Source organism: Anoplopoma fimbria, chromosome 11, assembly GCF_027596085.1.
Source record: "Anoplopoma fimbria isolate UVic2021 breed Golden Eagle Sablefish chromosome 11, Afim_UVic_2022, whole genome shotgun sequence".
In the NCBI taxonomy this organism is placed as follows: domain Eukaryota; kingdom Metazoa; phylum Chordata; class Actinopteri; order Perciformes; family Anoplopomatidae; genus Anoplopoma; species Anoplopoma fimbria.
The window spans coordinates 23,196,234-23,213,442 of record NC_072459.1 but is presented as its reverse complement, the minus strand read 5'-3'; the positions used below and the strand labels follow the sequence as shown (position 1 = coordinate 23,213,442).

The 17,209-nt window shown below is 39.5% G+C and overlaps 2 protein-coding genes across 3 annotated transcripts; both read left to right on the top strand.

The window, feature by feature from the left end:
- Positions 1 to 716: 716 nt before the first annotated feature.
- triobpb (TRIO and F-actin binding protein b) lies at positions 717 to 13,917 on the top strand. Of its 2 annotated transcripts, XM_054608177.1 has the most exons (14): positions 717 to 738; positions 1,191 to 1,262; positions 5,425 to 5,481; positions 5,892 to 5,960; positions 6,095 to 6,184; positions 6,459 to 6,568; positions 7,725 to 8,169; positions 9,023 to 9,257; positions 9,602 to 9,713; positions 10,663 to 10,822; positions 10,959 to 11,060; positions 12,038 to 12,124; positions 12,659 to 12,863; positions 12,993 to 13,917. In XM_054608177.1, exons 2-13 carry the CDS (start codon positions 1,257 to 1,259, stop codon positions 12,818 to 12,820), a joined length of 1,635 nt encoding a protein of 544 aa, XP_054464152.1. In that variant the 5' UTR covers positions 717 to 738; positions 1,191 to 1,256; the 3' UTR covers positions 12,821 to 12,863; positions 12,993 to 13,917. The 2 variants fall into 2 exon arrangements, with proteins under 2 accessions (XP_054464152.1, XP_054464151.1); XM_054608176.1 differs by lacking the exons at positions 717 to 738; positions 1,191 to 1,262 and adding an exon at positions 2,075 to 2,432.
- An 860-nt stretch (positions 13,918 to 14,777) lies between these two features.
- On the top strand, positions 14,778 to 17,006 carry ndufa6 (NADH:ubiquinone oxidoreductase subunit A6). The gene is made up of 3 exons (XM_054607966.1): positions 14,778 to 14,954; positions 16,439 to 16,554; positions 16,754 to 17,006. The coding sequence occupies exons 1-3, from the start codon at positions 14,819 to 14,821 to the stop codon at positions 16,883 to 16,885; spliced, it is 384 nt and encodes a 127-aa protein (XP_054463941.1). The 5' UTR covers positions 14,778 to 14,818; the 3' UTR covers positions 16,886 to 17,006.
- The last annotated feature ends 203 nt before the right edge of the window (positions 17,007 to 17,209 follow it).

Here is a 17,209-nt window from a genome sequence, read left to right as displayed (position 1 = left end):
AGCCACACGGTGCCGCCTCAGAACCAGCAGCCTTCTCGGAGACAGGAGCTCTTTAAACCCGCCAGGTCAGACTCACATTTCACCACAGAGAACGTAGGAGTGGCCTTGGCAACATATTTAAACCATATGCATGTTAGTTAACATTACATTGGGCCTAATGCAGCAACATTTCAACAACTCTTAAATTTATCTTAGTTTCTTGTTAGGAGAAAAAATAAGAGAAGATAACCATCCAAATGTGCTCTTACCATGTGTGCTGAAGGAGAAATCCCACTAGATCATAAATCGGAGGCACGTGGTCGATTTTTCATTATCAGCATAGGTAACTCCCAGTGAACACTATAAAAGGGCAGATGTTGTGCAAATACTCTGGCACATGCCCAAGTATTAGAAAAAATGCCACCAAAAATGGCTGTAAGAAGAAGAAAAATACAAGGAACAGAAAATTTGACGAAGATATGTTTTTATGTCGCTTCCTGCATGAGGCCCATTGTGTTACATGTATTTTTGTGGAATTTAATGGTGCAGATCACAATCTCCTGTGATGTTAACCTAGATGACTCCATCAGATTGAAACATTTGACCAAATCAGACACACTGGTTTGTTTGTTATGTTTCAGCCACTCCCTGAGCAAGCATCCCTCCAGAGAGTGGGAGGATACGGGGGACACTGAGAGGGACTGGCACTACGGTGGCAGTGGGTATCTATCTCGAGCTCACTCCACCACCTCATTGCAGGTAGGCTGGTTGGGGCAAAGGGGAGTTTTATTAAAGGATGAAAAAAGCTGAGTTTGTATCTGTTTGATTTAGCTGTCTTAAACCATGTTCTATAAGAGTAACCTCTTGATCAAACCACACATTACTGGGGGAATAGTACATTTAGCAAAACTGGCAACACACTAACTTTGAGTCTTATTGGGTTCCTTAAAATGTCATAAGCAGAGAGAGAGTTGCAACAGTATAGAGTGTTGAGCTTTACAGCCCCACAGTGCACAAAACCCTGCACATTATAATCCGTTGCAGTGGAATTGCAGCCCTGCGGTATTCACCTTCATAATATGTTAATGCTTAACCACATCTTCCACATACCATACCATACACCACATCTGTGGATGTGAAACTCCAGAGGCTCCTATGTTTGTTCAGTCGGACATTGATTATCTTCATAACTACAAGCTGTTCCTCCCCAGAGGTCTGGCAGTCCCACAGCAGATGAGGGCAGTCCTTGGAAAGGTAACCACCACAGATCCGAACAAATGCAGGTATGTGATACGGCCGGTGTGTTTACAGTAAATATTTGTGCTCCTTCTGTGTGTATGTGGAAACAGACTCTCTCCCACTGTGCCGTAGGCTGAAGTTACAGTTCATTTTCCTGTCACTAATATTTGTAATGAACAGAATAAACCTGTTGCATACGTGGTTCAATGCAAATGTATTGGCCTTCTGTCATGTTTCAATATGTGTTATCTCTTTGTTACATATTTACTAGACATGCTGGCAGCTTGTCCAGTGTTCACTCAGATCCTGTCTATAACTGTAAAGATTTTATGTCCTTGGCACCTTAATCTGCAGTGTATCTGCAGTGTATATACTCTCTATGTCATAACCACTGGCTGCTGTGTGTCCATAGACTTCACCTATACCCTGCAGGCATTTCATAAGACTGACTGAGCTTTGTCAATTGTGGTCTGCTGGGGCATGTGTTGAAATTCCTGAACTGAAACCAATAGCTACCAATAGAGGATTTTTTGGGGAGAGAGGAGTGCCACTTTGTTTGAAAGCACAAAAGAGATTTTAAGTCAGTAAATTAGTTCTGTGTGTTTTGGAGAGTTTTGGATTGTCAAAGTTTTAGAGAAGTTTGGTCCCGAGAAGAGGGAAGGAGTGAGCCCTCATATCAAACAGTCAGCTTTACAGGGTTTCTTCTTACGATAACCTTGTGTGGGTGCAACTAGCCGAAGATATATATATATTTATATATATATTACTCCGGACACAACCCTTCAGCCCCTGGAGGTCCCCGGACACCGGTTTTTAGAGGCTTGTTTTCTCAAACGATCTTTGCGGATCCGCCCAGGAAGTGGTAGATTGAGAGAGAGAGAGAGGGAGGGAGAGAGACACAGAGACACACAGAGAGAGAGAAGTCTAACCTTAGCTGCCCACGACTTGGGAGAAAAGTTGGGGAATTATTACTTCTAAGCTCAGTTTCTCCGTGTTTTCTCGGGTGGACGTCCTTCCCTCCAGGCAGCAGAGAGCCTCTTTCATTGGGTTAACGTGGGTATGAATGGCGGGGTTTCATCAGAGTGAGCGTTCCTGTCCGTGAGGTTCAGCCGGACTGAAGGTCCACTTTGGGGCAAGAAGGAGATTTATAATTTATTTGCTTTGACGGTGTTTCCCTTCTTTCTCTCTCTCCTCTGGATCCTGTGGTCATGACGGTGAGTTGCATCTTTAGAGCTGTTCTGTGTTTCCTGTCACTCCTTCCTGAATGTGTTCTTATATATTATATCTCACACTGGCTACAATGTTGCGTTCACAGCGAAGAGACATCCACGTGTCTCACTGTGCTCTCAGTTTGATTTAATGGACGTGTATGGTTAGCATTTGTTTGCACGTTAAAGCTGACACATGTAGTGTGTGTGTGTGAGTTTATGTATATGTAAATATATGTACATTTCTGTCTAAAGAAGTGATGCTGTTCTCCATGTGTGGTGTGGTTTGATCTGTTTACCCTGTTGTTGTTGTTGTTGTTTACAGTAGTAGGAAGTGTCATTATTATTATTATATTCCTTTATTGATCCCCATGGGGAAACACAGACAATGTTGCAGCAGCTCAACTACAATACACTACACAGACAATAAATACACATATTATACTATACAACTACACAGACAATAAATACACATACTATACAACTACACAGACAATAAATACACATACTATACAACTACACAGACAATAAATACAGACAATAAATACTATACAACTACACAGACAATAAATACACATACTATACAACTACACAGACAATAAATACACATACTATACAACTACACAGACAATAAATACACATACTATACAACTACACAGACAATAAATACATATACACAGACAATAAATACACATACTATACAACTACACAGACAATAAATACACAGACAATAAATACACATACTATACAACTACACAGACAATAAATACACATACTATACAACTACACAGACAATAAATACACATACTATACAACTACACAGACAATAATACACATACTATACAACTACACAGACAATAAATACACATACTATACAACTACACAGACAATAAATACACATACTATACAATAAAATAAAAATAGAATAAAATAAGAATACAAATAAAAAATGTACAGTATATCCACATGGGGGGTCTGGTCAGCCAGTAGCTTGTACTGTGTGTGTCAGTTTTTACAGCCAGCTGTGACATATGTCCCTTGTTTGCACACAGACAATGCAATTGCATTTTTTTGTTTTTTTTAAATTCAGAGTTCAGAGAGGTAATCTGTTTAAACTGAACAGACACAAGACAAGAGGAGAAGCATAAAGTCTGTTTTAGGCTTAAATGACAAGGCTCACCAGACAATACTCCTCTATAGTGACGGGAGACGGGAAGAATGGACTTTGTCTCAAACTGTCATCAGTGTTTGACCCTCTTCCCTCTGTCGCTGATCTGAGAGCACACGACAAGGACAGGCACTGTGGCATTATCTGATGCTGTCCTATGTACTGACTAGATGACATGAATTCATGATGAAGTCTGACACAGCATAGTTGTTTGAGTGGGGATCATATAAGATGCAACAATAAAAAGCTTCCTTTTTTTTTTTTATAGCTGGCACCTGATGATCCAACCAATATTTGTGTGTATAATTTGTCTATTTATGTGTTTATGGATACGCACAATAATGAAAAAGTCTCAAGTGATTTAAGCTATTGCCACATCATTCATTAATAATGAAGGGATATTGAACTTGAATGCTAACTTCTTATCATGGTGTTGATAATTTACATGGTCTATTGAAAGTCACCAGACTTTAAAATGCGTTAGATTAAAAAAGATTAGTAGCATAGATGAACTGGTTTAGGAAAAACTGGGTGGTACTGTGGCCTAGGAGAACACAACAGACGCCAGGAAGGGAGTATAAATACAGAAAAGGGGTGGTTAGAGATGACAGAACAGACAGAGAAATTATTTTAGAGTGCAAACAGAGAGGGAGCTGAGCATAACAATGCAGCAAAGGGATAAAATGAACAATGAGTAGCTGCAGTGGAGAGAAAAAAAAAAGGGATGGGAATGAGATGCCAGTCGCCGAGAGATGAGATGACGAATGGGGAAAGAGATTTACACGTACGGAATGTAAATGCTAGCGAAAGAGAGAGATAAGCAAAGTGAGGAATGTACGGTGGAAAGAATTCCCTAATCTTAATCTGTGATCACCAGGTCTTGAGGTACCTAACGCATGTTTTCCTCTTCCTGTCATCACGTCAAACGAAAAAAGACAGGCCTGTTCCTGGAATTATTGTAGAGCAGCTAGAGCTTGTTTTAATACTCCTCTTTCTGCTTCCACCCAGCTGGAGCAAGAAACATGCAAACTATGTCCTAGTGTGCAACAATGTTGAGTTATGAGCAGCAAAGTTACTGTACTTGTGTTCCCACTGCAGATTTCATGAGTTTCCAGATCTTTCCTGTCATCACTAATGATATGCGGCTCCAGTTCATAAGCTTTCTGTCTGTCTCTTGTCTTCAGATATTTCTGTCCACATCCTTTAAACACTTACTGGTTTTTTTCTAGTCATTTCCCCTCTCATATGTGTCTTTTTTTGCAACCATTACCTTTTTCATGTATCTGGTATTGTGCATTTCAACAGAGCAGCACCCCGTGACGTAAACATTATGTTGTTGAGATTCTATATTAACAATAAAAGTCTTTGTTGTATGATTACAGTGCATATAATATTATCAAGTGCTAAAGAATCAATCATTTAGTGATCTGAATGTATTCATGTGTTCCAAAAACTTTTATTGAAAATAATATAAAGAAGCATATAGCCACCAGTTCCAGTTTCAACATTCATGGGGAAAAAAGCACAATAGAAACTGGTTTACTTTCTTTGTGGCAAAGTAAGTCCGCAGCATTGTATCTGTTGTCTTCTTGTACATTGAAAGAATAAACCAGTAGCAGTTTGGTAGCTGCTAATTGTATAGAGATATAATTATATTGATTATGCCACACCCTTCCGTCTAGCTTGAAGTGGTGTTTGTCCTGTTGTGGTTTAATTTTTTTCTGTTCTCTTTCACTTTCTCTGTTTCCTTCCTGCACATTTTGTATTTGTAACATTTCTGCCAAGCATTCAGATGAAGGTCAGTGACTGTGTGTACTCTTTGCCCCGTAGCCTGACCTCCTGAACTTCAAGAAGGGATGGATGTCCAAACTGGACGAGAGTGGCGAGGTAAGGTTCAGAAGCCATGTCTTCCTCTCCCTCCATCTTCACCTCCCTCTTCCTTTCTTCCCCTCGTTTCTAATGAGAAAGGTTTTGCGTAAGGTGATGGCGGTAGATCATCCCTGTTATCACAGCATTGGCTTGGTAGCTTGAGGCACAGCAGGTGTCTCCTCTCTTTGAATGGTATGCTTGATTTAATGAGCTTCTCTCTTCACACATCCCATAATGCTGTTTAATATGATGCCTTCCGGTTGTCATGCTTACTCAGACCAGGACTACTCTAAACATCAAGTGGTTTAGCTCGTGTTACCGTGTCAGATAATGTCATTGTTTTGTTTTGGCGGTTGTCACATTTGAACCTAAGAGCTGCTGATCTCAGGTCAGTCTTGTATTAATTGAGATCTGCTTTGTTTCTTTAGTGGAAGAAGCATTGGTTTGTTTTGACCGATGCTGGACTGAAGTACTACAGAGACTCGAGTGCAGAGGAGGTATATGTTTTTTTCAAATAGACATGTATGACATTTTGTAACAATCGTAATAATGGTATTCATACAAAACTTGGATGAGTACCACACACATGACCAAACTCATTGTATTATTTGTCTCTGTGTTTTCTGTATAGAAAGATGACTTGGACGGAGAGATCGACCTAAAATCCTGTGTGAAGGTGTGTGAGTTTGATGTGGAGAAGAACTATGGGTTTCAAGTACAGGTGAGTGTCTCTGCTACGGGTCAGTAGGTCATAGGCTGTGTGTGTGACTGATTCTATTCTTTCTGTTCTTCACTTCTTGTCCTCCTTATCAACCCTAACCACACCCACCGCTCTCAGTTTCTGCTGCGTTTTCTTGATATTCTGATATCATGACTCACATCTCTGTCAGTATCAAATCCACCATTCTCTCTGTAACTCTCTCTCTTTCCCATCTCATCCCAGTTCTGCCCCATCTTTGTGTCTTCTTAACCTGTTTTTCTCTTTTGTTCTGCAGACGCGGGAGGCTGCGCACACATTGTCTGCAATGACAGCGGGGATCAGGCGGAACTGGATAGAGGTTTTAAAGAAGTGCATCCGGCCCAGCAGCTCTCCAGACCTCACGCAGTAATTGCTTTTGAATTGTTAAATATTAATATACCCAACTTTAGGAGTGGAGATAGTTAAGGTAAACATTATTATTTGCCTAAAATTTTAAGTTAAATCAATTCAAATTTAGCTAAAATTAAGAAATATATCATTTCATACCTGGCAATTGTAGGTTACAAAGCAGTCAGTTGTGACCTCTCATTGGTCGTGTTAGTTTATTGACAGACAATGAACTTATTACATTTTTTATAATTGATTGATTTCAATCACTTATATGTAACATTATCTTTTCCTACCTTAATGAATTCAAATAGTTTTCCCTGTTTCATCTGATTTTATATTTTTGTTCTGGGTTATTTGGCTCTTGGTCAGACTTCTACAAATACACTTATCACATTTTTTTTTTTAATTGAATACCCACAGATACTGTGTTTGATTGAAAGTTGGCAAATTAAATTTAGCAAAGTATACTTGTTCTGCTTTACAGCTTCCTTTTATTGTAGTATATTGTTTGGTGTAATCATGGAGACTTAGTGACGGGTGCGTCTATGTAGAGCAAAGAGATGTTTTTCACCCAAAGTAGCTCCTCCTCTCTTTACTTTAACTACGGGAAGGTTGACATGTGGTAGCTTGTGAGGGGAATTTGTCACTATTTTTGACATTTAAAAATGGTAATTAAGATTTTAATCTTTTAATTGTAGCTTGTAACTCCATGCCCTAAAAAGTAGCATCAATGCATGTTTTATGCTTCAATTCTCCAAGTTTTATTATCCTCCTATTAATTTTGGATTGTTGCCTCAGCATTCCTGTATTTAATTCTTGCTGCAGCTCAGCCTTGACTAAATACAGTCAGATAAGAGGCTCTGTTACTCACTTGCACCTGCAACTTTGAGCTTCAGTCACTGTATACTTTGCCTGTAAAAGATGAATCAGCGTTTCATGAGTTACGGAGAACACCAATGTGTTCTGTTTTCATAGTGACTCACCCCCAACTTGAGTGTTCATGTTGACGCTTTGTATGCTGCTGATCTAATTATGTTATCAGCCTGAACTGAATTTGTGATAACTTACCTATTTATTTGACTAGAATATGAGTTAAGAGGTGATCAGATAGGAGAAGAAGTAATAATGCCCTTGGTTTATAATTCATGTATTTGTCTCTAATCCTCTCTAGATTACCTGATGGCAGCAGTGACAAGGAAAACTCCCATTCTCGCTTTCTGTCATCCTCCCGTCGCCCGTCATCACGTCACGCCGACGTTGTACAGCCAGAAGTTTCGACCTCCGCTCCCCCGGCTCATCGTAGGTTCGACTACGTGGAGCTGTCCCCGGTTCCTGCCTCGTCCAGCCCTCTGCCGGCCAGTCAGAGAGAAGCAGCAGAGGGGCAGGGGCGGGAGCACAGCCAGTGGCAGGAGGAGAGGAACACAAGCAGCCAGTGGGAGGCCGTTCTGTCCAGGAAGGGCACCGGCATGGGATCGAACCAGAGGCCGCGCACAGAGGATGATATTGAGAGAAAGTGGGCGGAGTTTGAACGCTTGCCGTTAAAGGAGATGAGCTCCTTACCACCGATGGGATCGCGGTCCTCCAGCCAGTCAGCCAATGAGGCGCTGCAGAGGGAGGTAGTGCGTGGAGTTGATTTTCCAATTTGCAAATTTGATAAAATGCAAATTAACTCATCTGTCCGGATGAAGTTAACATTTCCTCTTTCTGCCTTTTAACCCTATTTTTCTGACCTGCTCTTCAGCCGTGTTTTCCATCTAAAATATGCAGTGGTTAATTAAAGGTAAAGATCTATGATACGGATACATTGATGGGAAACGCTGCTGAAACTCCTGTCTGTTCTGTCTCTGTGTGCTGTGATGTGCTTCTTTGGTTTGAATCTGTTTGCAGTCTCTCTACACATGATGCGCAGACAGCTGCAACACAAGGCTGGGCGGAGCTAAACGCTGATGTCTCATCATACTATTAATTTACTTTATAAACAGAAGCTGTCAAATTCCTGCTAAAGAGAAGCCTATATGGATTTATTCTTGAAATACACTATTATTACATTATACTGAAAGCTGAAGGCTTCCTTTGTGTTAAAGCTTCAACTGTAGCTTGAATCTAATCAGGATTTGAAAGGTCAGCAGTGATCGGGGTCAAAGTTTGAATATTTGAACTTTGAGCGCCAACAACTTTAAAATCCAAGAGGTGCTCAATGCCCAAGATACCCTGAGAAAACATAAAAACTTAAGCTGATGCACAGCAGTTCTGCCAGTGATCATGTGTAGATTGTGTGTTGGCAGTGGGACTGAATGCATTATTCCTACTGTTGGTTAAGAACAGTTTGGCCATCGCAGTTCATGAATTTCACTGCCAATGCCCCCCTCATTTACATATGCTAATCACATGATATTAAATTGATAGGCTTCTGTCCCCCACCCCCGCCGCTCAGTGGGCTTTACCTCCATCTTCGTCTTTTTTTCTCAGGTGGCGTCACTGAGGCAGCAGCTGGAGCTACTAAAGGGAGGGGGAGGGAAAATGGGAGGAAGTGTGAGGGGTGGCTGTGGCCACGAGGCCCCCTGCGGCCGCAGCCTGGTGGCCATGGAGCGGGCCCATCGACAGGCGATGGAGGAGCTGCAGAGGCAGCACGACCGCCAGCTAAAGGAACTGGAGACGGCGAAGGACAGGCTGCTGCTGGAGGAGACCCGGGACACCGCACGAGGTCAGCAGAGCAGACAGGCTAGAGAGGAGTATCAAGACCAAATTTGTAAAGGCAGCTTTTAATGTGTTTAATATGAAAAAGAAAAGTAGTCAGAACTGGTTAAATAGAGTTCACCGTTTCATCTTAAATGGGAACACAAGCAAATACATCTGTAGCGGCATCATTCCACCTCCCTATCGGAATTGTATAAATATAATTTAATCATTAGTGTTTTTTTGAGTGCAGGTTAAGCCTGTACACGTTTTTTTCCTGAGCTTCCCTAATCAGAAAAATCCTTCATGTGCCGTTGAAGCCACCTGGACGTCAGATACAAGTTGTGTCACGCTATTATGTTTGTGTTTCAGTAATGGAGGCTTTAAAGAAGAGGCACAAGGACGAGCTGGAGAGAGAGGTGGAGAGAGTCAGAAGGCTCAGCAGCGGGGGGCTAGATTCACAGACTTTGCGAGTCCAACAACAGTAAGTTACTTTAAACCTGTTCTATGCCAGCCTGGTAGAGATGTACACCCAGAGACTTGCACCCAGATGATAAAGCGAACTGTCTAGTAACACAACCAACCCGGTTAATGTCTGTCATCATGACACAGATTTATTTTTTTTCTAAAAATATAAAGTTTGTAAACCAAACACCCCTGCCTTGTGTCAGCTTTTACTTCATGTTGCATTAAAAACACATTCTTGGTTGCAGCCTGGCTCTCAGTCTCAGTCAGTTCAGGCCAACACTGGTCATTTATGTGAATAGCTCTCTTGTGCTTTTAAGTGGGAGTTAGCTGCCCACAAAAGGTTTTTTCTGTGAACTAAAAGGTAGAATTTGCAGACTCCACAACAATCCAGGGTTCCCTGTCTACACCAGGCCATTGGCACAGCGGACAGTGGGTCCTGTTAGGCACTTAAGGAATGTAGAAGAATTTGGTCATGGATTAGTTTTCCTTTGTAAGCTTCACAAGGCCTTTGACACGGCGCTGTCTCAGTGGCTGCTACTGGAACCGGCATTTTAGGGCTTATCTGAGCTGCTTACTCTGCATTTTTATTTTTCCTCTTTGCATGCTCTTCCTTATTTTTGTGGTTACTGGTCATGACCAGTAAATATGTTTTAAAACCACAGTAGGAAATACTTTGGTCATGAAAATGGAAGAAAAAAAACAGCCTTGTACTTTTTCACATCATGTTGCTCTTATTCAATTTAATCAATTCCATATAATTATATTATACTTTACTTTTAAAGGTATTCAGTAAGAGCAGAGAAGAAAAAATTGGTTGTGCATGACTTTTAAGATTGTTTGTTTTTTCTTTATAATTTATGCTGCTCTCACAGCAAAAAGAAAGCAGGTAATGTGCAAACATTCTGCAGCATGGCAGTTTTTATTTCCTATTTCTGCAATGCACTCACATCTATGCATTTCTGCAGGGCAGAAACTCAGGCCTTGCAGAGAGAGCTGGCCGGGCTTTCTGAGCGCTATTCTCAGAAGTGTCTGGAGCTGAACCGAGCAGAGCAGGACAGCGCCGAGAGAGAGAGGGAGATCAGCCGCAAGGAGAGAGATATGGAGCAGCTGAGGAAAGAGAACCAGGTGAGTTATCAGCTGATTACCTAGTGATGGAGCAATCGTTTCATGTTAAAGTCAGAACTATCTCAAATGAAAGATGCTTCTCTGTTGTGTTTGTCATGAATCGTCATTCATAAATACAAAATATTTTCTTCCGCAGGACTTAAAAGCCCGTTTGGCGGTGGAGATCAGTCGTACACGATCCTCCATCACACATCAGAGCTCAGAGGGAAACAAAGACAGGACTCTCTGTGAACTAGAGGTAACCACACGTATAAACGGAAAGTACATGATGAGGGTATTTTTAACTTCCTGAACTGACAGCAACGAGCACCAGATGTGCACAAGTGTGAAAATATCACCCACTGCTTTGGGAGGAGTCGGCTTAAGAAAGCAGCTTGCTCTCTGACTGCCTCAAATGAATCTAAGAAGATTTCACTTCTACTATGTCAGATATGGATAAAAGGAAATGTGTTGTTACACAAAAAAAGCCCATTGCTTTTTTCAAATGTAATAGTTTAGTTGGGGTGTGTGGGCAAAAGTCTCAGCAGTAAATCCTGCAAAACCTGGACAAAGTAAACCAGAAGGGACGAGAGCAAGTTAAGAAACTCTCCAACCTCTCTGTTTCATCAGCTTAAAGTCATAGATGAAGTAATACTGGAGGTTGCATCATGTAGACATGTCAAGCATGACCTACAGTGTTTGTGTCACCGTAAGAAGGTTCCTCAAATGTTCAGAATAACACTTAAAAGCACTGCACTATTAAGTTATGTTAAACGTATATTAGTTAAATGTTTGTTCAAGAAAACTTGATCAGAGAGACACTGGTGACTTTTGGAGGAGCATCAGTCTCAGAAACAATCCACCCTGCTCTCCAAACAAATGATACTGAATTGTCACCAAAAACCTAAAGGACCAAAAATGTAGCATTTCATTTATACTCTTTCTGGTTACCAAATTAGTGTTGCAGTTTTTAGAATACAAACGGAATGTCACAATAAACAGTTATTGGCCGAAAGCCCATGTTATGTACTTTATAAATTACAGAGAACGCCACGGTGTTTATCATAAATCAGCCAGAAAACAATTCCTTTTTTCCTTCTTGGACTCAAGTGATAATTATAATGATTTATGGAATTTAAAACAAAATGTTTTGTTTGTGTTTTGTTTTTTTCATCCTTTCTTTTTTTTCGTCAGCAAATGAGACCGCACTATGTTGTTTTGTTGTTTTTCTGCCAGGTTCTCCTCAGGGTGAAAGAAAACGAGATCGAGTACTTACACAAGGAGATCAGCTGTCTAAGGAACGAGCTGCAGTTTCTTAACACGGTACTCCGTCTGTGTGTGTGTGTGTGTGTTTGTCTGTTTGTTTGTACAAATTTATGTATTATTTATTTTATTTCAGTAAACCCTACGCTAGATGAATGACACGGAATGTTAATCCTTAAAATCCTTGAACAAGGTGCTTATCTGTCTAATAGCCTGGAGTCTTTAAGAAAATGCAATGCAACAACTTTTTTCTGGATCTTTTGGCTTATGCTGAGAACAGTGAAATAATGAAAAGAAAGTTAATAAAAAAAGACACTTAGATGAATCTATATGATTGGTTTAGTGGGTCCAAAAACACCTTGGTGGCCCTCCTTAGATTAAGATGGGCCAGGAAAACCTTGCACATGTGTGCTCTGTGTATCCTGATCCAGTTCTATACAGTAAATTAATCTCACAAGTTTGTCAATGTTTCCATCAAACTGTAACTTCCTGCCTCTGTTGTTTGGTGCTGCTTCTATGAATATTGTAATTTAAAAAACAAAAATACAGCATCTTATACAGAAGGTATACATCTTTTTTTCCTCTGCCCCGCAGGAGAAGCGGCTGGCCTGTGAACGCTACGCGGAGGTTCACGAGGAGCTGAGTGGGATTAAGGGCCGGAGCGAGCGAGAGATCCAGAGTCTAAAGGAGCACTTGCGGCTGGCCATGGCTGCCCTGCAGGAGGGGCAAAAGCTGGGCAACAGCCTGGACCACTGAGACTCCACTGCTGGTACTAGCGATCCGTTAGACTTGGTGAAAGGTATGGATGGATGTAGAACAGACAAAGACTCACCGTCTCTGTCGAGATTTTGAGAGGAGCACCTATTTAAAGTATATATTTAATCGTTTTTTTTCATGTATTTCTTTCTGTATGTTTATTGTTTTGCAGGTGTGTCTGCACCACGGTGACTGAATCAAAGAGGTGTTCAGCAGGAAAAAAAAGCAAAGGACTTGTACAGTTCCGACTGTGTGGGGACCATGATAGTGCCTTAGTTTCAAATCATTCTGCCAATGAGCAGCATAGAATAGCTATGAGCTGGTTTTATTACACTGGGCCACACACGTTATATAAAACTGCACTTTTTATGTTTTTATTTTAGCTTTTGCTTGCTTCGAGTGCAAGAATGTATGAGTGCGCATTTGGTCTGAAAACTGGAATATCCGTTGAGTGACATTTTTTTTTTTATTATTATTATTATCAGGTATTTTAGATAAAGAGCTCATACTGTATCTTTTTTTTTTGTTCATACATAAGAGCTACTGTCATCTCAGTTTTCTATGTTGTACAGCTTTGAGCTTTTGTTTACTCTGTGAAAATGGCTCGCGTTTCTTTAGAAATGGGAGCTTCTCATTTGCTGTAATTATATTTTTTTTTACCTGGAAAGAAGTGTGCTTGTGTCGTGTCGTGTTTATGAACATGAAGTCCTAAGAAAGAAATACATTGGGATTAATACAGGACAAGACAGCAAACGTTTCTCATTCCTGGCAGGCTGAATTGGCTGATCTATGATTGTATAGCTGTTGAATGAATGTTGCCCCCACATCACAGATGTCTTTATTTTTTAAACCGTGACTGAGAAGCAGGAACTCTCCAGCTTCCAGTCCCCCCTGATCATTGTTGGCATTTATGTGCCACCACTTAACAAATGACAGGTGTTGCAACAATGAGCCAATTTTTTTATTGACAGTATGAATTGTGATAAAAATGACTTATCTACCTGCCTTTTGAAAATATCTTTCATATTTAATGTACTGTAGAGCCCGTATCATCTTTGTAAATTATACACAATTTTTGCAATCAATAAAATAAGTTCAACAGAAACACTTCTGTACTATACATTTCATTTCAATGATGCTGTACACCTTACTGGACCGTCTAGATGCACACACCTGATTGTACCTGCTCTTCATTTTACAGTAGACTTGCCTCATAAACAGTAAAAAAAAATGTGTTGTAGTTCCAGAAATATAGAAAAAGCTGCATGATGTAATGCAATGCAATAGCCCTGCAATACATACTACATATAAAATGTTTTTAGTTGATACTTACATAGTCTGTGGTTGAGACCCAAGTTGTTTGTGTATAGATACAATCAGTTACATTTTGGTGAAACATAAATGTAAAATATATTTCTAATATTCAGTCTCATTTACATTTTTGCATGAGTAAGATAAGATAAGATAAGATAATCCTTTATTAGTCCCGCAGCGGGGAAATTTGCAGACTTACAACAGCAGAGAGTAAAGTGCACACAAGAGACATAGTAGAAGAAGACAAGCTAAAAATAAAAATAAAATAAAACAAGTATTATAAATAAGCAATAAAAAAAACAGTAGAAAAAACAACAATAACTGAAATATTATATTTACAGACAGAGAAAAAAACAACTATTTTAACTATTTTTAACTTTTTTAACTATTATTGCACAGTGTAATGTGTAATGTATTGCACAGGTTTTTATTGTCATGTTATAGTATAATGCAGTTTAGGAAAACAGCTTTAGTGACTTTACAGAATAATGTCTCTCAAACATAGACAGCAACAATGAAATGTAATTGTATTGTTTATATTTAGAAGGAGTACTTCTCTTATTTGACCGTCGGTGAATCACCGTCTCCTGTCATGAGCCGTCCCGTCCGCTAGGTGGCACTGTGTTTCTTAACGCGACACCGTCGAGTAAGTCAAACCGGAAACGACGCAACGACACAGCAGTCATGGCGTCCACAGCGGCGACCCGAGCAGCTGGAGCCGCTAGAGTTGTAAAACCCATTTTTAGCCGGGACCTGGACGAAGCCAAGCGCAGGGTCCGGGAGCTGTACCGAGCCTGGTACCGAGAGGTCCCCAATGCAGGTATGTGGGTCCTCTGTGGTCCGGAGAAGGTGACGTTATTTAAGAAGAAGCGTCAAGGTCGCGTCTGTGTGGAGGCTCAGTGTAGCCGACACTAGCTTACAAAGGCTTCACAGCAGTCACCTGGTTGTTGTCACTTAAGCTCTATGGGTGTTGATGAAACCTGAAGCGTTCATTAGTTGCAATGTTTACTCCTTCAACTTTTATCTGGTTCAAATAAGGGGCAATAAAACGATATTTCCTTCATACATTACATTACATTATTATATTATATTATATTATATTACATTATATTATATTATATTATATTACATTACATTATTATATTATATTATATTACATTACATTACATTATTATATTATATTATATTATATTACATTACATTACTATATTATATTATATTACATTACATTATTATATTACATTACTATATTATATTATATTACATTACATTACTATATTATATTATTATTTATATTACATTACATTACTATATTATATTACATTACATTACATTACTATATTATATTACATTACATTACATTATATTATATTATATTACATTACATTACTATATTATATTATATTATATTATATTACATTACATTACATTACATTACAGTCATTTAGCAGACGCTTTTATCCAAAGCGACTTACAGGAAGTGTATTCAACATAGGTATTCAAGAGAACTACTAGTCACCAGAAGTCATAAGTGCATCTCCTTTCTTAAACAAGCATCTTAAAGCATAAACCAGAGCAAAAGTATAGTGCAGAGGCAAATTACTACGAAAACAATAATTGCAACAGACTAATACGAATATAATAAGTGCTACAAACTACTACGAATAGGATAAGTGCAGTAAACATACCAATCAGGTGTCATGTGGGTTTATACTTTAAGGTGGACCATCATGTTTTACATTATGGTGCAAAGACAACGTTTTTCAATCACCTTGTAGGACACTGAGGCAACACTTGTTAGTGTAGATTGTTGTGAGATGCCCTTTTTGCATTGTTTATAATAATAATAATAATAATCAATCCTTTATTAGGGGGTGAGTGCATGTTTATATTTAGCTCCAGTTAATACATGACAGGCGTACACTGGTTAACATTGAGCTGACGACACACTTTATCTGTCCCATAATAAGTTAAGGCAGGAGATTTGTACTAGTATCTTCTCAATATATAATGATAATGATTGAAACTCTTTCCACACAGTTTGGATATTGATGATGAATTTTTTAAATAAATAACATTAAAGACTCTTATTTTGAAAGCGTAAAGACACTAGATGCCCTCAAGTCTTAGCGTGGGACTGGCCTGGTGATCAAACAGAAGTAACATCCACACCTCAGGCTCTGTATATAGGCTCCTCGCTCTTGTTATAAGCAATTTACCTAATAACAGAGTTAAATAAAAAATGTATTTTGATGTGGTGAAAACAAATTGACTCTTTTTGTTTGTGTCTCTCTCTCTTTACAGTGGCAGTGTTTCAGCTGGACATCAATACGCGCCAGGGAAGAGACAAAGTGAGGGAGTTGTTCGACAGAAACAAGCATATCGCTGACCCCCGCGTGATCGACATGTTAGTCATTAAGGTAAAAACAGCCCGACTGATTATCATTTTACCTTTCTGGTTGTTTAGGCCGTTTCATAGGCTGCCCAGTAACTTGATGTCGGTGTTGGTTCATCTAAAATCCAGTCACAGTTGAATTAATAAAAATAGAGCAGAACTTTACTGTGTCTTCCAGGGTGTGTTGAAACATTTTCCATTTTTTTATGTTATTTAATCCCCAGGGGAAATTGGAGCTCCAGGAAACAATCCACGTCTGGAAGCAGAAGACCCATATAATGCGCTATTTTCACGAGACAGAGGAGCCTCGTGCCACCGACTTCCTGTCCAAATTCTACGGTGGTCATGACCCATGAACTGTGTGGCCGACTGCTGACCTCTGACCCCTCTTTACTTGTGTCCTGTGTGACAGATGTTCCCCTTGACTGTAAATATACACTTAACACCCACATACCTACGGTTGTGTCTTTTATTCAGACGTTTTATTGGGATTATTTTAAAAGGGACAGTTCAACCAAAAACACACTAAAACGTGATCCACAAACATTGTTGTGAACAGTTCCTTCTTATTTTGCAAGGAGATAAAGACAAAATAGTTCATATTGAACTTGTTACAAGGTATTTTGAATATTGGTTGTAGCAGCTTAATTTTACTTTAAAGAAATGTTTCTGTTAATCTC

What these genes read in the sequence shown, in the direction of transcription:
- ndufa6 (XM_054607966.1), top strand. Translation starts at nt 14,819, where the DNA reads ATGGCGTCCACAGCGGCGACCCGAGCAGCTGGAGCCGCTAGAGTTGTA. An exon ending in CCGAGAGGTCCCCAATGCAG is followed by an intron (nt 14,955 to 16,438) that starts GTATGTGGGTCC and finishes CTCTCTTTACAG; the next exon opens with TGGCAGTGTTTCAGCTGGAC. An exon ending in TCGACATGTTAGTCATTAAG is followed by an intron (nt 16,555 to 16,753) that starts GTAAAAACAGCC and finishes TTTAATCCCCAG; the next exon opens with GGGAAATTGGAGCTCCAGGA.
- triobpb (XM_054608177.1), top strand. An exon ending in ACTTTGCGAGTCCAACAACA is followed by an intron (nt 9,714 to 10,662) that starts GTAAGTTACTTT and finishes GCATTTCTGCAG; the next exon opens with GGCAGAAACTCAGGCCTTGC. An exon ending in GGACTCTCTGTGAACTAGAG is followed by an intron (nt 11,061 to 12,037) that starts GTAACCACACGT and finishes TTTTTCTGCCAG; the next exon opens with GTTCTCCTCAGGGTGAAAGA.